At 41.2% G+C, this 25,216-nt stretch overlaps 1 protein-coding gene across 3 annotated transcripts in view; it reads right to left on the minus strand.

Moving 5' to 3' along the window:
- LOC140211434 (signal-transducing adaptor protein 1-like) overlaps nt 1–25,216 on the minus strand; it is a 300,629-nt gene that overhangs the window by 72,040 nt on the left and 203,373 nt on the right. For all 3 annotated transcript variants that reach the window (XM_072281142.1, XM_072281143.1, XM_072281141.1), the window contains 4 exons: nt 14,707–14,776; nt 11,470–11,572; nt 7,630–7,731; nt 4,463–4,522 (listed from right to left, as the gene is read on the minus strand). In XM_072281142.1, coding sequence (XP_072137243.1) covers nt 4,463–4,522; nt 7,630–7,731; nt 11,470–11,572; nt 14,707–14,776 — 335 coding nt within the window. The remainder of the gene's footprint in view (nt 1–4,462; nt 4,523–7,629; nt 7,732–11,469; nt 11,573–14,706; nt 14,777–25,216) is intronic.

A 25,216-nucleotide genomic window follows, 5' to 3' on the forward strand; every position in this document is an offset into this window, starting at 1 on the left:
GCCAAAACAGATGGGGAAGATTTTAAATACCTTCTTTGCATCTGTATTTACTCAGGAGATATAACCATATGGTTATATGGATACAGAGTCAATAGAAGTGAGGCAAAGTGGCATTAACTTCATGGACCCTGTACAGATTACAGAGGAGAAGTTTGCTATTCTGAGGCAAATCCCCAAGGCCTGACAAGGTGTTTCCTCCTATAGGAAGCAGGTGCAGAAATTGCAGGGCCCTAGCAGAGGCATTTAAAACATCCCTAGCAACAGGAGAGGCATCAGAGGATAGCCAATGTTGTTCCACCATTTAAAAAAGGCTCTAAACAGAAAACAGGAAATTATAGGTTGGTGAGTCTGACATCAGTTGTGGGAAAGTTATTGGAAGGTATTCAAAGGGACCAGATACATAAGTATTTGGATAAACACAGACTAATTAAGGATAGTCAGCATAGCTTCGTCTGTGGTAGGTCATGTCTAACCGATCTTACAGGAGTTTTTGAAAAAGTTATTAGGAAGGTGGATGAAGTCAAGGCAATGGATATTGTCTACATGGAATTTAGCGATGCATTTGACAAGGTCCCGCATGGGAGGCTGGTCAAGAAGGTTCAGCCGCTTGTCATTCTGAATGTGATAGTAAATTGGATTTGACAGTGGCTTTATGGGAGAAGCCAGAGAGTAATAGTAGATGGTTGCCTCTCTGACCAGAGGCCTGTGACTAGTGGAGTGCCGCAGGGATCAGTGCTGGGTCCATTGTTGTTTGTCATCTCTATCAATGATCTGGATGATAATGTGGTTAACTGGATCATAGAAACATAGAAAACCTACAGCACAATACAAGCCCTTCGGCCCACAAAGTTGTGCCGAACATGTCTCTACCATAGAAATTACTAGGCATACCCATAGCCCTCTATTTTTCTAAGCTCCATGTACCTATCTAAATGTCTCTTAAAAGACCCTATCGTATCCGCCTCCACCACCGTTGCTGGCAGCCCTCACTCACTCACCACTCTCTGCATAAAAAAACTTACCCTAACATCTCCTCTGTACCTACTCCCCAGCACCTTAAACCTGTGTCCTCTTGTAGCAACTATTTCAGCCCTGGGAAAAAGCCTCTGACTATCCACACGATCAATGCCTCTCATCATCTTATACACCTCTATCAGGTCACCTCTTATCCCCTGTCGCTCCAAGGAGAAAAGGCCGAGTTCACTCAACCTGTTTTCATAAGGCATGCTCCCCAATCCAGGCAACATCCTTGTAAATCTCCTCTGCATCCTTTCTATGGTTTCCACATCCCTCCTGGAGTGAGGTGACAGGACTGAGCACAGTACTCCAAGTGGGGTCTGACCAGGGCCCTATATAGCTGCAACGTTACCTCTCGGCTCCTAAATTCAATTCCACAATTGACAAAGGCCAATACACCGTATGCCTTCTTAACCACAGAGTCAACCTACGCATCTGCTTTGAGCATCCTATGGACTTGGACCCCAAGATCCCTCTGATCCTCCACACTACCAAGAGTCTTACCATTAGCAAATTTGCAGATGATACCAAGATTAGGGGTGTAGTGGGTAGCGAGGAAGAATATTAGAGATGCAGAGGGATCTGATTCAGCTGGAAAAATGGGAGTTGGAGTTTAATACAGACAAATGCAAGGATTTGAGCTTCAGTAGGGCACTGAGGAGTGGGGTGGAACAAAGAGATCTGGGAATGCAAGTCCATAATTCATTGAAAGTGGCATCACAAGTAGATAGGATTGCAAAGAAAGCTTTTGGCACATTGGCCTTCATAAATCAAAGTATTGAGTATTGGTATGCTACGTTGAAATTGTATAAGGCATTGGTGAGGCCTAATTTAGAGTATTGTGTCAGCAGTTTTGGTCACCTACCTACAGGAAAGATGTAAACAAGGTTGAAAGAGTACAGAAAAATTTACAAGGATGTTGCCAGGTCTGGAGGACTTGAGTTATAAGGAAAGGCTGAAGAGAATCAGAATCAGGTTTATTATCACCGGCATGTGTCGTGAAATTTGTTAACTGAGCAGCAGCAGTTCAATGCAATACATAATCTAGAAGATGAATAAATAAATCAATCAATTACAGTATACGTATATTGAATAGATTAAAAATTGTGCAGGTTAGGACTGAATAGGTTAGGACTGTGATCATTAGAACATAGAAGATTGAAAGGAGATTTGTTAGAGGTACACAAAATAATAATAATATTAATACTTTATATAATAATAATAGTACTTTATTGATCCTGAGTGGGAAATTCTTTCATTATAGCAGTAACATTTAAAAACACACTTAGCAGTGTGTAGACTTGACTAACAATAAAGCACAGAATAATATTATACCCAATAATAGTTTACCAATGTGCAATCATGTGGAGTTAGATAGGGTAAATACAAACGGGCTTTTTCCACTGCCATTGGGTGGGACAACAGCCAGAGGTCATGGGTTAAGGGTAAAAAGTGAGAAGTTTAAGTGGAACACAAGGGGAAATGAGGGTTGTGATAGTGCGGAACAAGCTGCCAGTACAAAGTGGCACATGCAAGTTCAATTTCAATGTGTAAGAGAAGTTTGGATAGGGAATAGGTGGTAGAGGTATGGAGGGCGATGGTCCCAGTGCAGGTTGATGGGAGTAAGCAGTTTTACTTTTCAGCATTGACTGTGCCGTCCTTCTCTATGACTCCCTGACTTTGGACCAAACTCCCTGAACTCACTTTGCAGGACTTATCACCATTCCTACACACGCCATTGGTACTGACATGGACCAAAACCTCTGGCTTCACCCTTCCCAAGAATGCTGTGGGCTTGATCTGAGAAATCCCTGGCCCTCGCAACTGTGGGGCAATGTACCATCCAGGAATCTCATTTTCATCCATAGAGTCTCCTGTGTGTTCCCCTAACCAATGAATCCTCTTTCACTGCAGCTTGTCTCTTCTCCCCACTTCCCTTCCAAGCCACAGACCCAGAGACCCTGTGGTTTTCCTAACCTTGATCAATCCCAAAGAGCATCCATAGCTATGTACTTGCTACAGGGGGACTCTGTATTGGCTGCCTATGCCCTTTCCCCTTCCAGACAGTCACCCATTTCTCTGTGTCCCATACCTTGAGTCAATCCCTCAGTCCCCCAAATGATCCGGAGTTAATCCAGCTCCAACTCCAAAATGGTCTGATAGAAGCTGCTGCCGTATACACTTCTTGCAGTTATCATGAAGCCTGGCGGTCTCTCTGCCTTCCCACATGCTACAAGAGGAGCATTTGATACTCCTGTCTGACATCCCCACTGCTCTAACTGTGCAACAAGAAGGAAAGAGAATTAAATGGAAAAAAAGTCCACCTCCATCCTCCAACTCTCCTCATCAAACATCTATGAGCCAAAGCCTCAACTGGCCCACTCACACAGTGGCCACTCTGCTTAAACCTAACATCTTTTTTATTGGCTCTTTCCAAGTTCCTAATCACCCAGAAAACCGTGGCATGCAGAATGTCCATGGATGAGAGGTGTGTATGGAGGGATATGGTCTGTGTGCAGGTCAGTGGGACTAGGCAGAAAATGGTTCGGCACAGCCAAGAAGGGCCAAAAGGCCTGGTTCTGTGCTGTAGTTTTTCTATGGTTTCTATGGTTTCACTCCCACTTGCTCCTTTTGAAATCTCTCTCCTATTACTTACAATCCAAGGGAGCTGAAAAACTTCATCCAGATCTCCCACTTCCGAGCCATGCTGACTGCCCCTAATCAACCCTGCCTTTCCAGGTGCATACTCATCTTACCCTTAACAATTCTGTCCAGTAACTATAGACTTAATGTTCTGTAGTTCCCATTTTTATTCTTCGCCACTCTAAACAGTAATTATTTAATGTCAGAAAAGAGTTTGCAATTTATAACCTCATCATTAACCCACAGTTCAGCAAGGACAATATTATAATGAAAATAATGGAAAATATGTTATTTAAAGTAAACCCAGGAAAGACTTTTATGCATTAGAATCATCTCATAATTTTAATTCATTACTGACAGTCTTTGGTACAGATGAGGCTTTGGTGATAGGGTAACTGCAGTTCACAAAGCACCTGATCCCATGACAGGAAGGCCGTGAGGAGTGATCAGCTGACTCCATCATCTGGAGGGGTCTTCACAGTGATGTGAGTAACATAAAAACCTCTCTTCTTTACACATGGGATGTCTTGTTGCCATGTTTTGAGAAGTAAACTTTCTGAAAGGGCTGATTAGCTCACTTGCAAAGATACTTTTTGATTTAATAATACCAAATTCTCTGCTGAATATGGATAAAATGGATAATGTGGAACTGTAACCAGTAACTAAAATTGTAACAGCACATTGGCCATATCTTATTAATAGAGAGCACTGAACACAGAAAGGAAGACTCTTTGTGACTATGTTGTCTGAAAGAAAAATACAAATTCTAAAGAAAAACACAGAACTATATTGCGGTTCCTACTTTCATTATTCATATAGTTAGGTTCAGATGCTTCTTTGGCTGGGCCTCTGCGACTGGCTCCTGTGAAAAAATTGAAATAGATATTAGGAAACATTAGTTGCCGATATAAGGCATTTGAAACAGCACTGAGTTGTGAAGAGTAAAGGAGGGACTGCCAAGGCTCATTGCAGTGACATCTTATTCCACGCGTGACTCAAACTGTTTGAACAGACATTACGCTCGTACCTTTGAATGTGGAGCTATAATAGGGAAATCCACGGGGTATCTGATGGTGGACAGCAAGAGACAATGATTGACCATGATAGCTGAATCATGGTAAGTGTGTAGCACTAGGCTTGGTCAGGCCAGTCAGAATGGCAATCAGGGACATCAGTACTGAGGGGAGCTGGGCAATCGCTAAGAAAACTATCAATATCTACCTGGAAGACAATGACTACCCCACAGCAGACCAGGTAATGTTGGCCTGCCCCTTAATAGATGCCAGAGCAGCCTCAAACTTTTTCATGGGTCCTGAATTAGATGTAAAGTTTAGTTCCAGTCACAGGCTGGAGACAGAAAAGTGCAACTGTTGGAATCAGGAGCAAATGCAGGAGGAACATAGAGGGTCAGGATTTCCGACTGAAACATTAACAATTCCTTCTCCACCCCCACAGATGCTGCTTAACCCTCTGAGTTCTTCCTGCAGTTCTTCGTCCTGCCCATGTGCAAGAACACATTTACAGTAATCCATTAGTCATAGAAGTATCACTTCATACAAATGCTATGCAACAGTTTCGAATGTATGTTGCTACATGCAGTTACAAGTAGTACGTTGTTCATTCCAAATCTATCCTCGTTATATGCGTCTTCAGGCAATGTGGATTCACAGTTATGCGAGGAACCTATTTCTACCAACGTCTCCTTATATGCGTCCAAAACTCAGTTATGCGAGGAGCACTGCTTTCCCGCCAATACAAATCACACGCGCACACCTCACCGTTGTGACGAGAAACACTGCTTTCCCACCAATACAAGTCAGGTGTACGCGCCTCACAATCTCACTCCTGCCAGTCTCCCATCGGTTGTGGCTAGGTGTGGATGCACGATTTTGCGCTCTTAATCTTTTGTTAGGTTTACCTACGGTGCATTGATTTTGTGCTTGAAATATATAACTATGCCTCCTAAGCGTCCAGTGTCATGTCCTGGGCCATCAGCCGAGCGGCAGAGAACCACTTTAACACTTAAAAAAAAGTTGGAAATTATAAACAGCGCGGTATCAGCTGAAGGTAACACAGCTCTGGGACGCTACTGTCGGGAACAGAATCTGCCTTTAAAGTTCTTTTGTTGCTTGACAATGCACCAGCCCATCCTAAACATTTGGACAGCATTCATCCTAACGTAACAGTGCGTTTCCCGCCGCCTAACACAACATCGCTGATTCAACCACTCGACCAAGGTGTAATCCACAGTCAAGGCATACGTATTTTTTTACGGTGAACTATCTCTCAGATGCTGCAAGCAACAGATGATTTTGAAAATTCTGGGAGTTTACCAACAGTGAGGGAATGGTGGAAGTCAGAACACTTGGTACAAATAGCGATAGACATGGATGCCAGTTTAGAATGGAGTCAGCATTACAGTCATTCCCTGCTGTCAACCCTTCCCTACAAGCAAATTTATGTTGAGAAACAAAATGCTGCCAAGCAAACAACCTCACCACTTTCTTCAAATCGCTGTAATCTTCTGCTGCTGGCAGTTCTAAGAGTTCTGTGAGTCTTCCTTCACCCCTTGCTGTGCTTGATATGATCCTGACGACCACAACCATCCACCTTATCTATGTAAAGCTGCCTGACACCACAACCACTCATCTCCCGGAGTGAACACACCTGCCACTGTTGGTGAGTACTGTACATCAGAGGATGTTAACTTTCTATGATTTATTACATTGAATGTTTCCTTAAATTGATGAAATATAATACAAATGTTGTCTTGTGGTACTGCTTTTGTGTCGTATTGGTATGAAAATGTGAATAAATTACGGATAAAACATATTTAGGAAGCCCTCTGGAACGCATCCCTATTTTCTCCATTCAAATAATTATTCACATTATGCCATTTCACATTATGCATTAACTTTGAGGAACGTATCCCCCACATATAATGAGGATAGGGTGGGTACTTCCATTACTCTTATAGAAGGAGGTACATGAATTTTAAATGTTATATCTTTTGAAGAGCACACACTTGCATCTTTAATAGTAAGAGGTAAATCGTTCCTAAGTTCACTATTTTTAAGATAATTATTGTGAGTTCGTGCATCTGCTTGCCTTCACTTTGCACTGACAAGAAATAAAACAAAAGCATCTGCTATGTTGCGCAGGTAATATCTAGCAATGTTACACATGACCTGATTAACCTCCACTTGATTCCCATATTGTCTCAGACCACCCTTCTCACTCGTCCAACCACAGAACCTGAACAGCCCTGACTCCTCCCTCCTCCCATGAGAAGGAACAGATACACTTGTAATACTTCTGGTATCGTTGAGGTGAATACAAGTAAATTCAGTTAAAAATATACCCAAAATGTTTTATGTAATTATTAATTACTACATATGAACAACTGCCGACTTTGCTGTTAAAAACTGATGGTTTTCATGGCTACAAATGTTGCATTGTTATTGGTTGAATGAGCTATGATTAATTGCTTAATAATCATTGTTTAATCACATTGTTTAAAAACACAGAATTAAATTAGATAAGACCAGTCATGCAATCCAGCCCTCTCTTTGTAATGCACCATATAATTTGAACTGTCACTGATTTTGTTTTAATTTATTGAAACACTAGGCAAAGTGTTTGAAAAAGTTCAAAACACTGTTACTCTTTGCAACATTCAGAATGCAACTGAGGAAATCCGGAGGATGTAAAACCATTCTAAACCAAGTGTAAGTTATACAGTAAACGATTGATTTCACGAGAATGGGCTTGCACTGATGATACCCTATGCAGGACAGCTCTCCGCTATAATAAAACCTTTTTAACAGGCAACCTAGCTGCCTGTTAAACATACTTAACTGACAATATATTATCAAATCAACAAACAAGTCCTGCCTGGTCTGAACAGTTGTTGCTTTAATGGCAGCTTTTGTTGAGTGTTATATGGCTTTTGTATCATTCCTGGTATACCTGGATATTCAGATGGGGACACTGAGAGACGCTGAATTGGAGCTACTTTTGACATTGGCATCGGCCTCTTTTGTACCTTTGTACATTCATCTTTGGACATCTCTGCAAAAACAAGTGTAAAATTATAACCTTCACCAAATCAAATTAAGGCCAAAATATTAATTCATTCCAAAGCAAAACCAAAGTTTCAATCCTGGATTTTGGTTACCACAGACTCAGAATTCTATGGAACTGCTGTTTTAAAATACCTGTGAGGCTAGCTAAGTCTACTGACTTCCACAAGTGACATGTGGATACGTTATCACACATGTACGCGCCTCGCTTAAAGCAGGACACAAAGTTCTGGTCAACCATATTGATGCGGATCTGGAATCACCAACCAAAGGCAACGAATTCTACAGCACCAAGGATTTCTCCCGCAATTGTTAAAATTTAGATTCTAAATCTCTTCTAGCTTGAATATCTCAAAAGGGGAAATGTTGCAATATGAACTCAAATGTTCTGGGCTATAATTAGTCCAGTCATATTTAGATTACTCTAATTTAAAGCCACTAAGATAAGTGAGCACCACAACCTAATTCAGTTTAAGTTTATTTTCTACAGGACTCAATTACTGGGGAGGATTGTCCTTTAGAGATTGGCCCGACTGTGAGTGGGTACTAATAATCTGTAAATATTATAGACAAAGGTCAAGAGGTTTCATGTCTTGGGGACCTTTCTTTGCAGATTACCGAGAATCTCACATGGTCTGTACACACCAGCTGTGCGGTGAAAAAGGCACAACAGCGTCTCTTTCACCTCAGACGGTTGAGGAAGTTTGGTAATGGGCCCCCAAATCCTAAGAACTTTCTACAAGGGCACATTTGAGAGCATCCTGACTGGTTGCATCACTGCCTGGAATGGGAACTGTACCTCCCTTAATTGCAGGACTCTGCAGAGTGTGGTGCGGACAGCCCAGTGCATCTGTAGTTGTGAACTTCCCATGATTCAGGACATTTACAAGGACAGGTGTGTAAAAAGGGCCCATAGGATCATCGGGGACCCAAGTCATCCCAACCACAATCTATTCCAGCTGCTACCATCCGGGAAACGGTACCGCAGCATAAGAACCAGGACCAATAGGATCCGGGACAGCTTATTCCACCAGGCCATCAGAGAGATGAACTCACACTGATTTGAGTGTACTCTATATTACATTGACTGTTCTATTTATTATAAATAACTATAATTTGCACATTGCAAATTTAGATGGAGACCTAATGTAAAGATTTTTACTCCTCGTGTATGTGAAGGATATAAGAAATAAGGTTAATTCAATTCAATTCAAAAATGTTTTAACATTCTTTTATAGATACAGTAGATGGACAGATGTACAAACACCATTTGAGGTAAAGAATGAATGAATCATACTTTAAGTACTTTTTGTTATGTTTTGGAACTTCAAAACATTAAGCCAATTCAAAGGAAGAAATGGGAATCCAGGAATGCAGGTCTAATTTTGCGTTTTGCTTTAAGCAAGGCACATACATGTGTGATAACGTATCCAATTCACTTATTTATACATATAACCTGTAATGAATTATTTAAATGAACAAGAATGCTTAATCGAACAATGTATACAAGATTACTGAAATATTAAGAATACAACACTATTAGTTAGGAAGATGTGGGTGCACAAAATACAAGGAGATCCCCAGGTCATTTTGAAGAATGTCATGAGTTTTGTACAGTACTTCACATGAACTCACATCACTGGCGTAGCCAGCCACCAACCAAATATTAATATTACTAACAGTTTTTAAAAAAACAATAACAAAATGATTTTTGCTAATTGAGTTAATTTAACCTGATTAGGAAAATAAAGCAACACACACAAACCGCTGGAGGAATTCAGCAGGCCAGGCAGCATCTAGGGAAAAGATTACAGTCCATGCTTTGGTCTGAGACCCTTTAGCAGGACTGGAGAGAAAAAGGTGAGGTCCGAGTAAGAAGGTGGGTGGAGAGGACGAAGAAACACAAGGTGATAGGTGAAACCAGGAGGCAAAAAGGGTTAAGTAAAGTTGATTGGTGAAAGAGATACAGGGCTGGAGAAGGAGGAATCTGATAGGAGAAGACAGAAGGCCATGAAAGAAAAGGAAGGGGGAGGAGCACCAGAAAGAGGTGATGAGCAGGTAAGGAGATAAGGTGAGATAGGGAAAAGGGAATGGGGAATGGTGGGGGGGGGGTGTTGTTGTGGGCATTACTAGAAGTTTGAGAAATCAATGTTCATGCCATCAGGTTGGAGGCCACCCAGGCAGAACATAAGGTGTTGCTCCTCCAACCTGAATATGGTCTCATCATGACAGTAGAGGAGGCCATGGACTGACATGTGGAATGGGAAGTGGAATTAAAATGGGTGGCCTCTGGGATTTCTTGCTTTATCTGGTGGATGGAGTGTATATGTTCGGTGAAGCAGTCCCAATCTGATTGTGTCTCACCAATATACAGGAGGCCACACCGGGAGCACTGGATATAGTAGATGGCCCCAACAAACTCACAGGTGAAGTGTTGCCTCACCTGGAAGGACTGTTTGAATGGTAGTGAGGGAGGGGGTGTAGGGGCAGGAATAGCACTTGTTCCACTTGCAAGGATAAGTGGCAGGAGAGAGATCAGTGAAGAGGAGCGAATGGACAAGGGAGTCGCATAGGGAGTGATCCCTGTGGAAAGCAGAAATGGTGGATGGGGGGAAGATGTGCTTGGTGGTGGGATCCTGTGGGGAATGGTGGAAGTTACGGAGAATTATGTGCTGGACACAAAGGCTGGTGGGATGGTAGATGAGGACAAGGGGAACCCGATCCCTGGTGGGGTAGCGGGAGGATGGAGTGAGGGCAGACATACGCAAAATGGAAGAGATGCAATTGAGAGCACCGATGGTAGTGGAGGAAGGGAAGCCCCTTTCTTTTAAGAAGGAGGACATCTCCTTCGTTCTGGAATGAAAAGCCTCATCCTGAGAGCAGATGCAGTGGACACAGAGGAATTGAGAGAAGGGGATGGCGTTTTTACAAGAGACAGGGTGGAAAGAAATATAGTCCAAGTCAATGAGTTTATAATAGACATTAGTAGATAAGCAGTCTCCAGATATAGAGATAGAGGGAATTTACCCAATTTCCCTCGGGATCAATAAAGTATATCTATCTATCAGAGAGATCGAGAAAAAGGGAGGGAGATGTCAGAAATGGACCTGGTAAATTTGAGAGCAGTGTGTAAGTAAGAAACATACGACGGGTCTGGGATTAAAGAAGGCTATTGAGGTTCATAGAAGTAACAAAAAAGAAATTAGGAGAGCAAAAGGGGCCATAAAATTTTTTAAAACATGGTAAGGCAACATATGCAAGACAGCATAAATGTAAAATGGGAAGGAGAAATCTTAAAAAGGTATTGAGAGACAAGTTATATTTTTTTTACAAAAATTTGGGTGATATCTGGAACCCTCTACCAGAGATGGGGAATCACATACAATCAACTATGTTTAAGAGAGTTTTTGACAGGAACAAGTAGACAAGGCTTAACAGGGTATATTGTATAGGCAAGTGGTGCTGGACAGCTCCATGATTATACTGATACTGATTAGGAGTGGTACTGCCAGATGAGATATTAATCATGGCCATAGTTACCCAACCAGATGGATGTAAAAGATCCAGTGAGAGCCTGGCCAACATTTAAGGCTATAGCATAAAACCAAGTGTTCATTGTCTTTTAAATGAGTTCCATTCCTTATTTAAATCATACTGTTCTGAATGTGACGTCATATGAGATATTAAAGATCCCAAACTCATGTGTGGTGTCAACATGCAAACATACCAATTTTGTTGGCATACTGTTTGGAATCAAGGTATGGTTTCAAAGCTCCATTGGTCACTTTTATAAAATGACAAACAACTTCTTGAAGGGTTGAGTATGTGACCTATTGAACAGAGGAAAAATATCTATTTAGCTGTTTAGCTTTAATTGTACAACTCTTTTTCCCAGATACCTGGTGTAGATTGATTTTGGATGCTTGTATAAAGCCGTTAACTTGAGTTCATTCATCTAATTAATCCAGAATAAACTTTGATTAATTGAATATAAACAAGTTGCTTCATATTACAGTGAGAGGTTCAATGGGTTGCCATTGTTCCCAGTAAATGGAAATGAGAGATTTTTTAAGAGGCATTTTCCTGCCTCTCTCCCTAAGCGGATCTCTTGGTTTGAACTTACATTTTTTCCTTTGATATATCACTGCTAAAATACCGTATTTTCATAGAATCATAGAATGGGATCAGTACAGAAGGCAGACATTTGGCCCATCTTAGCCAGCTTTGTAGCAGAGCAACTCCCTAGATACACCACCAGCCTTCTCTAAGTTGCCTTGCAAGTTTTTCTCCACCATATAATTCTCTTATCCACTTTCCAATGCCACAATGAAACAACTTCAACCACATCTGAAGGCAGTGCATTCCAGGTCCAACCACAAGCTGTATAAAAACGTTCTTTCATCATGTTGCAATTTATTCTCTTCCTTTTTCTTTTTCACCTGAAATCCCACTATCAAAGGGAGTAACCTACAACTTTCTATTGTGTCCAGACCCCTCATCATTTTATTTTCTTCTTTCAAATCGCTCCTCAGCTTTCTTTTCACCAAAGCAAGTTCCGACTTCTCTCATCTGTCATTTCAATTGTAGTTCTCAACTCCGAAACTATTCATTTAAATCTCTTTTTGACCCTCTCTACCGCTTTCATTTCCTTCCTTTAAAGTGTTGACTAGAACATGGAACTTCTGGCCAAAACAATGTTTTTCAAAGAATGTTCAAGTGTGTTTATTTTAATGCTAATAGTATTATGGATAATAGTGTGTATGGCTTAGGAAGGTAAAATTAACACAGGCCTTGAAGACTATGAAGAAACCAAAAAAGAACTCAAGAAGGGAATTAGGAGAGCTAGAAGCAGCCATGAAAAATCTTTGCAAATAGGATTAAATGGAATCCTAAGGCATTCTATACATACAAGAGCAAGAAGATAACTAGGGGGAAGGTAGGACCAATCAGGAATAAAGAACAGGTACTTGGAGACAGAGAATGTAGCCGAGGTCCTAAATGAGTATTTTTCCCGAGGAGAAAGGACATTGATGAAAGTGAGACCAGTGTGGAACATAATATGCTAGGGCATTTTGAGATAAAGAATGATAGTTCTGGGTCTCTTGAAGAAAGTTAAAGTGGATAATCTCCCAGGGACTGAAGAGATATACTCCAAGTTATTGAAAGAGGCAATAGATGAGATTGATGAGATCTTGCTCAAAATGTGAGTGTCCTCTCCGGCCACAGTTATAATTTTGGAGGTCTGGTAAGTAGCTAATGATGTTCTTTTGTTCAAGAAAGGAAATAGAGATAATCCTGGAAACTAATAGACCAATGAGTCTCATATCATGGTTGGGAAGGTATTGGAGAGAATTCTTAAGGAAAAGGACTAATGACCATTTGGAAAACCATGGCCTAATTAGGAACAGTCAGCATGGTTTTCTGTGGGGCAAGTCATGTTTTACTAACTTGATTCTCAAGATTTTCAAGAAGGCAACAAAGTTGAGGGGTAAGGATGTTGTCTATATGGATCTTAGTAAAGTTTTTGATAAGGTCCCTCAGATAGAAATTTATAAAATAATGAGAGGCATACATAAATAGAGTAGAGGGCTAATTTTTCTCCCACAGTCCAAAGATGTACCAGTTGATAGGTTAATTGGTCACTGGAAATTGTCCCATTAGGGTTAAAAGAACCATCAGTTGGTGGATGCCTCAGCTTGAAAGGTCTGAAGGGCCTATTCTACACTGCATGGAACCTCAGGGAATTGATGTGGTCTTAATCTTCTGTATTTATCATGGCAAAGTTCATGAACAAGGCTCTTGAACAAAAGAAGATAACTACGCTTTCTATTTCTGATGTTCTCACAATTGATGGTATAATTTTAAGGACTCTTTACCTTGTTATTTCATACTCTTGTTACTTATTGCTACTTACTTATATCTTCATTTGCACTGTTTGTTGTTCATTGATCCTGTTTACAGTTACTGTTCTATAGATTTGCTAGCTATGCCCGCAGGAAAAAGAATCTCAGGGTTGCATGTGGTGGCATGTATGTACTCTGATCATACATTTTACTTTGAACTTTGAAAGCTGGGGTATTCAGGATGTCCAGTGAGATAATAGAAGATTGGAGGGTAACAAATGTGCCTTTATTTAAGAAGGGCTGTAAGGAAAAGCCAGAGAACTACAGGCCAACAAGCCTAACTTTGATGGTGGGACAATTGCTGGAAGGGATACAGAGACAAAATCTACCTGCATTTGAAAATCAGAATGGCTTTGGGCATAGGAACTTTGGTCTCACAAATTTGATTGAGTTTTTTGAAGAAATGACAAAGAGAATTGATGTACATGTTGCTCAATTTGTTAATTCTTTTAGTAGAAGGTAGATCTGTAAAGCACAGAAACAGACACGATAATATGAGCTGAACTAATTGAACTTGTAATTAAACACCTAACTAAACTAATCTTTTCTGCCAACATGTTCATGTGCCTATCTAAGAACCTAAAAATGTTCTAGCACATTTGCATTGACTACCATCCCAGGCACCGCCATTCTCTGTGTAAAAAACATACTTTACATATCTTCTCTGAAATTAATAACCACGTTAATTCTTAAGGGAACCTATTCACTGCCTTAACATACTTTTAGAATCTCTTAGGATTCTCCTTTCCTTTATTTGCTAGAAATATGTTATGTACTTTTATTGCCCTCCTGATTTTCCTCTTGAGACCTCCTATACTATATGATCCCAGCTGCCTATCCAGACAGATGCCTTCTGATATGCCCAATTCAAGTGTGACACTTGCTGGAAAATGCTCAGTTGAACTTGCAAACTAAAAATGGTTATTACTGAGTTTCACTCTAAGAAATGTCAAACATAAATGATAAAGGGTTAAAATGTCAATGCCCACAATTTGTGCAACATTAAGAAAATAAGCAGGAGATCTTGAGCAATAATAGGTACAGAGGGAAAAGAAACTCACTGGATTTTCCAGCTCAATGACAAATCCACGATCCTCATTCGTCACTTTGTAATGTTTTATGACTCCTTTACTGGAAGATAAATACTAAAATAAGTAATATGAACCATTCAAGTCACCCAATGTCAGTATGTGACCTGGAAAGACTGAGAAGATATTAAGGCCATAAGATTCCTATTAAATCTTCCCCCCCTTGCATCAAACCTATGCCCTCTAATTTTTGGTTCTCCAACCCTGGGAAAAGGACTGAATGCATTCGTCCTAACTGTGCCCCTCATGATCTTTTACACCTCTATAAGATCACTTCCTCATCTCCCACACTCCAAGGACTGTCCAATTCAATTCCTCAACTTCTTGAAATGTATTGCTAAATCCTTTCTGTTCTTTTACCATTTTAATAACATATTTACTGCAATAGACTTACTAATCTATAGTTCCCCGATTTCTCTTTGCAACCATTAGAGTGATAGAAAACTACAGCATAAAAACAGGCCCTTCAACCCATCTAATCTGTGCTGAACCATTTTAACTGCATAGTTCCATCGACCAGCACCCCTCCATACTGCTCCCATCCATATACCTATCCAAATATCTCTTAAATGTTGAAATCAAAATTGCACCCACACTTGCACTGACAGTGCATTCCACACTCTTACCACCCTCTGAACGAAGAAATTTCTCCTCATGTTTCCCTTAAACCCCTTAAAGATTTCACCTTTCATCCTTAACCCAACCTCAGTGAAAAAAGACTTTGTATTTACCCTGTCTATACCTTTCATAATATTGTATACTTTTATCAATCTTCTACATTCTAGGGTATAAAGTTCTAACCTATTCAATCTTTCCTTATAACTCAGGTTGTCCAGTCCCAGCAATATCCTTGTAAATTTTCTCTGTACTTTTTCAACCTTACTTATATCTTTCCTGTAGGGAGGTGACCAAAACTGCAGACACAAAACTCTAAATTAGGCCTCACCAATGTCTTCTACAGCTTCAACATAACATACCAACTCCTGTACTCAATACTTTGGTTTATGAAGACCAATGTACCAAAAGCTTTCTTTGCAATTCTATCTACCTGTGACACCACTTTGAATGAATTATGGACATATATTCCAAGATCCCTTTGTTCCACTGCACTCCTCAATGCCCTACCACTCACTCTGTAAGACCTGCTTGGTCCTCCCAAAATGCAACACCTCACATTTGTCTGCATTAAATTCCATCTGCCATTTTTCCAGCTGGTCCAAATCCCACTGCAAGCTTTGACAGTTTTCCTCGCTGTCCACTACACCCCCAATCCTGGTATCATCTACAACTTTTCTGATCTAGTTAATCACATTAACATCCAGACTGTTGACATAGATGCCTAAGAACAACAGACCCAGCATCAATCCCTGCAACACATCACTCGTCACAGGCCTCCAGTCAGAGAGACAACCATCTACTACCAGTCTCTGGCTTCTCCCACAAAGTCAACATCTGATTTACTATCTCATCTTGAATGCTGAGTGACTGAACTTTCTTGACCAACCTCCCATCTGGGACCTTGTCAAATGCCTTACTGAAGTCCATGTTTTCAACATCCATTGCCTTGCCTTCGTCAAATTTCCTGGTAACTTCCTTGAAAAGGGACATTGATAGGATAATGAGCTGGGCTGAGAAGTGCCAGATGGAGTTCATTCTGAAATTGTGCAATGGTACACTCTGAAAGGTCGAATTTGAAGGCAGAGTACAAGGTTAATGGCAGGATTCTTTGCAGTGTGGAGGAACAGAGGAATATTGAGATCCAAATCTTTAGATCTCTCAAAAGTTGCTACACAAGTTAATGGGGTAGTTAAGTTGGTGTGTTGGCCTTCATTAGTTGGGTGATTAAGTTCAAGAACCACTAGGTAATGTTGTAAGTCTATAAGTTCTGGTAAGACCTCACTTGGAATATTGTGCTTAGTTGTGGACATGTCATTATCGGAAGGTTACTGAAGCTTTAAAGAGGGTGCAGAGGAGATTTAACAGTATGCTGCCTGGATGAGAAAGATGTCTTTTGGGTTTTCTCTTTGGGAGGATGAGAGATGACTTGATAGAGTTGTATAAGATGATAAGAGGTATTGATCGAGTGGATAGCCAGTGCATTTTTCTGGGGTTGAAATGGCGAATACAAGAGGGCATAATTTAGACAGTAAATGAAAGTATAGGGCGAATGTCAGAGGTAGGTTTTTTTATGCAGAATGGTGGATGCATGGAACTTACTACCAGGGAAGGTGGTAGAGGCAGATATATTAGAGATATTTAAGAGAACCTTAGATAGGTACATGGATGATAGAAAAGTAGAGGGCTATGTGGGGAGGGGAAGGGTTATCTAACTCGGAGTATGTTAAAATGTCGGCATAGTATTGTGAGCTGAAGAGTCAGTACCTTGCTGTACTCTTCTATGTTCTATATTCTTAAAAAATAAAGGTCAATTTGATGATGGCAGACTGTGACTATTGGGGTTGACATTTGAACCCCAGCAGAGGAGACAGAGTAGATTCATGAAAGCAGAGTTGTAAACGTTGTCCACATGGATTTTAGCCAGGCCTTTGACATGGTCACCCATGGTAAGCTGTTCTGGAAAGTAAGCTCACATATGACACAGGATGACATATTGAATTGAATGCAAAAGGTAGAGATGGTAGTACGGGATTATTATTGTTACAGGTACAGGTTATGTTGGAGGCTGATAACCAGTGGATTGCAACAGGTATTGGTATTTTTGTCTGTCATCTATATTATTGATTTAGATGCCAATATTGTATTCATGGTTAGTTATCTGTGAATGATACTAAAATTGGTGATGCAGTGGACAGTGAAGATAGTTATCTAACATATCACCAGCATTTAGATGATTGAAGTAATGATTCAAGAAGTTTGACACAGACATGAGTGAAATGTCAACCCTTTCTTATAACTCAGGCCCTCCACTCTAGCAAAATCCTCAAACACCTTCTCTGCACCCTTTTCAGTTCATCCATGTCTTTCCTCTAAAGGGTGGCCAAAACTGTATATAGTACTCTAAATGCAGCCTCACATCAATGGCATACAACTGCAAATCAATATCTCATTTTCTGTACTTAACCCTCTGACTGATGAAGGCTCATGTGCAAAATGCTTTTTTCTTACATCCTCCTGTTGAATTACACTCTCTAATGCTCTACGATATGAGCTCCACGCTGGTTTCACTTTTCAAAGTGCATCACCTCTAACTGAACTGATTTGAAATCTATTTGCCACTCCAGAGTAACACACACAAAATTCAGGAGGAAATCCACAGGTCATTAAAGATCTAGAAGAGGGGACCAAGTGTAGTGTATCTAAGTTTGCTACTGATACTAAATTGAGTGGAAAAGCAAATTGTGCGGAGAGTCTGCAGAGAGATATAGATAGGTTAATTGAGTGGGCAAGGGCCTGGCAGATGGATTACAATGTTGGTAAATGCGAGGTCACCCATTTTGGAAGGAAAAATGGAAGATCAGGTTATTATTTAAATGGTAAAAAATTGCAGCATGCTGCTGTATGGGGAGACTTGGGAGTGCTTGTCCATGAATTGCAAAAGGTTGGTTTGCAGGTGCAGCAGGCTATCAAGAAGGCAGATGGAATGTTGGCGTTCAATGCCAGAGGGCTTGAATTTAAGAGCAGGGAGGTTATGATGCAACTGTACAGGGTATTGGTGAGGCCACACCTGGAGTACTGCGTGCAGTTCTGGTCTCCTTACTTGAAGAAGGATATACTGGCTTTGGAGTCAGTACAGAGGAGATTTATCAGGTTGATTCCAGAGATGAGGGGGTTATACTATGAGGAGAGATTGAGTTACCTGGGACTGTGCTTGTTGGCATTCAGAAGAATGAGAGGAGATCTTATAGAAACATATAAAATTATGAAAGGGATAGATAAGATAGAGGCATGAAAGTTGTTTCCACTGGTAGGTGAGACTAAAACTAGGGGACATAGCCTCAAGATTCAGGGAGCAGATTTAGGATGGAGAAGAGGAGGAACTGTTTTTCCCAGAGGGTGGTGAGTTTGTGGAATTCTCTGCCCAATGAAGCAGTGGAGACTACCTCAATAAATATATTTCAGACAAGGTTGGATCGATTTTTGCATAGTAGGGTAATTAAAGGTTAAGGGGAAAAGACAGGTGGGTGGAGATGACTCCATGGCCAGATCAGCCGTGATCTTATTGAATGATGGAGCAGGCTTGACGGGCCAGTTGGCCTACTCCTGCTCCTATTTCTTATGTTCTGATGTCATGCAGCATCTATGAAGGGTCTTGATGAAACGTTGACTGCATATTCCTCTCCATAGATGCTGCAATACCTGCCAAGTTCCTCCCGCATTTTATGTGTGTTACTCTAGATTTCCACATTTTGTGCTTCTCATTTGCCATTCCAATGGGCCAAAAGGCCTATTCCAATCCTGTGGACACTATGACCCTATAAATGTTCCAGTGACCTTTATTATAAAAGAGTTTGAGTATAGAAATAAGAACATAAGATATGGGAACAGAATTCAGCCATTTGGCCAATAGAATCTACTCCACCATATCATTATGACTGATCTATTTTTCCTCTTAGCCCCAATCACCAGCCTTCTCCCCGTATCCCTTCATGTCCTGATCAATCAGAAATCTATTATCCTCTGCTTTAAATATACATAAAGACTTGGCTTCCACAGCTGCCTGTAGCAACTAATCCTACAGATTCACCACTCTCTGGCTGAAGAAATTCCTGCTCATTTCCTTCTAAAAAATACACCCCTCTATTCTGAGACTGCGTCCTCTGGTCTTCTCCCACAAAGGAAACATCCTCTCCATATCCACTCTGTGAAGGCCTTTCACTATTCAACAGGTTTCAATTAGGTCACCACTTATTCTCCTGAATTCCAGTGAATACAGGCTCAGAGCCGTCAAACGCTCTTCATATGACAAGCCATTTAACCCTGGAATCATTTTCGTAAACCTCCTTTGAACCCACTTCATTTTCTGCCTATCCTTTCTTAGACAAGGGGTGCAAAATTGCTTGCAATACTCCAAGTGAGGCCTCAACAGTGCTTTATCAAGTCTCAACATTACATCTTTGCTTTTTATATCCTAGTTATCTTGAAATGATTGCTAACATCACATTTACCTTCCTCACCACAGATTCAACCTGCAAATTAACCTTCAGGGAATCCTGCACAAGGGCTCCCAAATCCCTTTATGCCTCAGATTTTTGTATTTTCTCTGCATTTATAAAATAGTCTACCCTTTCATTTCTTCTACCATAGTGCATGACCATACATTTCCCAACACTGTATTCCATCTTCAACTCCTTTGCCTATTCTCCTGATGTTTTAGTCCTAATGTAGTCTATTTCCTCAGAACTACCTGCCTCTCCACTTACTTCGTATCATCTGCAAATTTTTCAACAAAGCCATCAATTCCATCATCCAAATCATTAACATATAATGTAAAAAGAATTAGTCCCAACACAGACCCCTGTTGAATACCACTAGTCACTGGCAGCCAACCAGAAAAGACTCCTTTTATTCCCATTCTTTCCCTCCTGCCAATCAGCCACGGCTTTATTCATGCTAGAATCTTTACTGTAATACCATGGGTTCATAGCTTGTTAGCAGCCTCATGTGTGGCACCTTGTCAAAGGCCTTCTCAAAAAATCCAAATACACAACATCAACCAATTTTCCTTTGTCTATCCTGCTCGTTATTTCTTCAAAGAGTTCCACAGATTAGTCAGGCAAGATTTTCCCTTGAGGAAACCATGCTGACTATTATTTATTTTACCATGTACCTCCAAGTTCCCCAAAATCACATCTTTAGCAATCAACTCCAATATATTCCCAACCACTCAACAAACTGGCGTATAATATCTTTTTGTCTGCCTCTCTCCCTTCTTGGAGTGACATTTGCAATTTTCCACTCTTCCAGAACCATTCCAGAATCTACTGATTATTGAAAGATCATTACTATGCCTCCACAATCCCTATAGCTACCTCTTTCAGAACCCTGGGGTGTACACCATCTGGTCCAGTTGACTTTATCTGCCTTCAGACCTTTTAGCTTCCCAAGAAACACCTCTCTAGTAATGGTAACTTTACATACTTCATGACCCCTGACAGCTGGAATTTCCAACATACTCCACATGTGAAGACAATGGCAAAAATAGTTATTCAGTCATCCACCATTCCCTTGACCCCAGTACAACCTCTCCAGCATAGTTTTCCAGTGGTCCAATATCTACTCTCGCCTCTCTTTTACACTTCATGTATCTTGAAAAAACTTTTAGTATCCTCTTTAACACTATTGGCTAGCATACTTTTGTATTCCATCTTCACCTTAATCATTTTTTAGTTGCCTCTGTTGGTATTTAAAACCTTCCCAATCCTCTAACTTCCCACTATATTTTGCTCTATTATATGCCCTCTCTTTGGCTTTTATGTGGGCTTTAGTTTATCTTGTCAGCCATGGTTGTGTCATCCTGATTTTGGAATACTTCCTCTTTGGGATGTGTATATCTTGTGCCTTTCAATTGCTTCCAGAAATTCCAGCCATGCTGCTCTGCTGTCATCCCTGCCAGTATAGTTTTCCAATCAATTCTGGCCAACTCCCCAAGGTTGGGGGTGTTATGGATAGTGGAGAGGGATGTCAGAGGTTACAGCAGACTCAGTAGGATGCAAAACTGGGCTGAGAAGTGGCAGGTGGAGTTCAACCCAGATAAGTGTGAGGTGGTTCATTTTGGTCGGTAAAACTCTTGGCAGTGTGAAGGATCAGAGGGATCTTGTGGTCTGAGTCCATAGGTCACTCAAAGCTGCTGTGCAGGTTGACTGTGTGGTTAAGAAGGCATACGATGCATAGGCCTTCATCAACTGTGGGAGTGAGTTTAAGAGCCGAGAGGTAATGTTACAGCTGTATTGTATAGGACCCTGGTCAGACCCCACTTAGAGTACTGTGCTCAGTTCTGGTCACCTCACTACAGAAAGGATGTGGAAACAGTAAAAGGGTGCAGAGGAGATTTACAAGGATATTGCCCAGATTGGGGAGCATGCCTTATGAGAATAGGTTGAGTGAACTCGGCCTTTTCTTCTTGGAGCGATGGAGGATGAGACCTGATAGAGGTGTATAAAATGATGAGAGGCATTGATCATGTGGGTAGTCCGAGACTTTTTCCCAGGGCTGAAATGGCTAACATGAGAAGGCATAGTTTTAAGGTGCTTGGAAGTAGGTACAGAGGAGATGTCAGGGGTAAGTTTTCTGTACAGAAAGTGGTGAGTGCATGGAATGGGCTGCTGGCGGTGGTGGTGGAGGTAGTTGGCCTCCAAACAGCAGCTGGAATGTGCATTACAAATTACGGCAGGAGAAAGAAAAGGCGTGTCAGAAAGACAACGTCATGATAATCGTTGGTGATTTTAACATGAAAGTGGATTGGGAAAACAACTTGTTGTTGAGCCCACTAGGGGATCGGCTGTGCTGGATTGGGTGTTGTGCAATGATCCAGAGGTGATAAGAGAGCTTAAAGTTAAGAAACATTTAGGGAATAGTGATCACAATATGATCAAGTTCACATTGAAATTTGAAAGGGAAAAAATAAAATCCAATGTGTCGATATTTCAGTGGAATAAAGGAAATTACAATGGCATGACAGGGGAACTGGCCAAAGTTGACTGGAAAGGGACAATAACAGGAAGGACAGCAGAACAGCAATGGCTGGAGTTTCTGTGAAAAATGAGGGAAGTGCAAGACAGATATATTCCAAGTAAGAAGACATTTTCAAAGAAAGAAGGACACTACCGTGGCTGAAGCAAAAGACAGGGCATACAAGGAAGCCAGACCTAGTGCAAAGACAGAGTATTGGGGAGCTTTTAAAAACTTGCAGAAGGTAACTAAGAAGGTCATTTGGAAGGAAAAGATGAATTATGAAAGGAAGCTGGTGACTAATATCAAAGATTCTAAAAGCTTTTTTAAGTGTATAAAGGGTAAAAGAGAGTCGAGGGTAGATAGAGGACTAGTACAAAATTACGCAGGAGGTATTGTAATGAGAGATGCAGAGATGGAAGAGGAACTGAATGCATCAGTCTTCACAGTGGAAGACATCTGCAGTATACCAGACATTCAACAGTATCAGGGAAGTGAAGTTTGTGCAGTGAAAATTATGACTGAGAAGGTACTCAGGAAGCTTAATGGTCTGAGGGTGGATAAGTCTCCTGGACCTGATCCATTTAGAACGGAGCTGAGGAAAAACTTTTCACCCAGAGAGTGGTGGATATATGGAATGCTCTGTCCCAGAAGGCTGTGGAGGCCAAGTCTCTGGATGCTTTCAAGAAAGAAATGGATAGAGCTCTTAAAGATAGCGGAATCAAAGGTTATGGGGATAAGGCAGGAACTGAATACTGATTGATCAGCCATGATCACAGTGAATGGTGGTGCTGGCTCGAAGGGCCGAATGGCCTACTCCTGCACCTATTGTCTATTGTCTATTGAATGCACCTTCGGTTTCTGAAGGAAGTAGCTGGAGAGATTGTGGAGGCATTAACAATGATCTTTCAAGAGTCAATAGATTCTGGCATTGTACCAGATGACTGGAAAATTGCAAATATTACTCCACTATTTAAGAAGGGTAGGAGGCAGCAGAAAGGAAACTATAGACCTGTTAGTCTGACATCAGTGGTTGGGAAGTTGTTGTAATCGATTTTTAGGGATGAGATTACAGAGTACCCGGAGGGACATGACAAGATAGGTCAAAGCTAACATGAAATCCTGAAAGGAAAACCCTGCCTGACAAACCTACTGAAATTCATTGAGGAAATTACAAGCAGGGTAGACAAAGGAGATGCAGTAGATGTGGTTTACTTGGATTTTCAGAAGGCCTTTGACAAGGTGCCGCACATGAGGCTGCTTAGCAAGATAAGAGCCCATGGAATTACAGGGAAGTTACTCGCATGGGTGGAGCATTGGCTGGTCGGCAGAAAACAGAGAGTGAGAGTAAAGGGATCCTATTCAGGCTGGCTGCCAGTTACCAGTGGAGTTCCACAGCAGTCAGTGTTGGGACCGCTGCTTTTTACGATGTATGTCAATGATTTGGACTATGGGATTAATGGATTTGCGGCTAAATTTGTAGATGATACAAAGATAGGTGGAGAAGTGGGTAGTGTTGAGGAAACAGAGAGCCTGCAGCGAGACTTAGATAGTTTAGGGCAAAGAAGTGGCAAATGAAATACAACGTTGGAAAGTGTATGGTCATGCACTTTGGTGGAAGAAATAAATAGGCAGACTATTATTTAGATGGGGAGAGAATTCAAAATGCAGAGATGCAAAGGGACTTGGGAGTGCTTGAGCAAGATACCCTGAAGGTTAACCTCCAGGTTGAGTCGCTTGTGAAGAAGGAGCTTGCAATGTTGGCGTTCATTTCTAGAGGTATAAAATATAAGAGCAGGGATGTGATGTTGAGGCTCTATGAGACACTCGTGTGACCACACTTGGAGTATCGTGTGCAGTTTTGGGCTCCCTATTTTAGAAAGGATATACTGACATTGGAGAAGGTTCAGAGAAGATTTGCAAGATTGATTCCAGGAATGAAAGGGTTACCATATGAGGAACGTCTGGCAGCTCTTGGGCTGTATTCCCTGGAGTTCAGGAGAATGAGAGGGGATCTCATAGAAACAATCCGAATGTTAAAAGGCCTGAACAAATTAGATATGGCAAAGTTATTTCCCATGGTAGGGGAGGGCAGGACTTCAGGATTGAAGGACGTCCAATTGGAACTGAGATGTGGAGAAATTACTGTAGTCAGAAGTTGGTAAATCTGTGGAATTTGTTGCCGTGAGTGGCTGCGGAGGCCAAGTCATTGGGTATATTTAAGATGAAGATAGATAGGTTCTTGATTAGACAGGGCGTCAAAGGGTATGGGGAGAAGGCAGGGGAGTGGGGATGACTTGAAAAATTGGTTCAGCCCATGATTGAATGGCAGAGCAGACTCGATGGGCTGAATGGCCTACTTCTACTCCTATATCTTATGGTCTTATAATGTCAGCTCCAGAGATTTCTTAAGCTTCCTGAAAATTGCCTCTAGCATACGAGGGAAATGAATTGATCTCAGCAATGTGTGCCACAATTGCATCCCAACCAGGTCACACACAATATTTTCTGCAGATGCTGGCAATCCGAGCAACACACACAAAATGCTGGAGGAACTCAGCAGGGCAGGCAGCACCTATGGAAAAAAGTACAGTCGAAACCCTTTGGCAAGACTGGAGAAAAAACACTGAGGAGTAGATTTAAAAGGTGGGGGAGGAGAGAGAGAAATGCCAGGCGATACGTGAAACTTGGAGGGATGAAGCAAAGAGCTAGGAAATTGATTGGTGAAAGAGATAGAAAGTCATGGAAGAAAAAAAAAGGTGGGGAGGAGCACCAGGGAAACGATGGGCAGGCAAGGAGATAACATGAGAGAGGGACAAGGGGATGGGAAATCATGAAGGTGGGGGTGGAGGCA

The sequence above is a fragment of the Mobula birostris genome, chromosome 17, assembly GCF_030028105.1.
Source record: "Mobula birostris isolate sMobBir1 chromosome 17, sMobBir1.hap1, whole genome shotgun sequence".
Lineage (NCBI taxonomy): Eukaryota > Metazoa > Chordata > Chondrichthyes > Myliobatiformes > Myliobatidae > Mobula > Mobula birostris.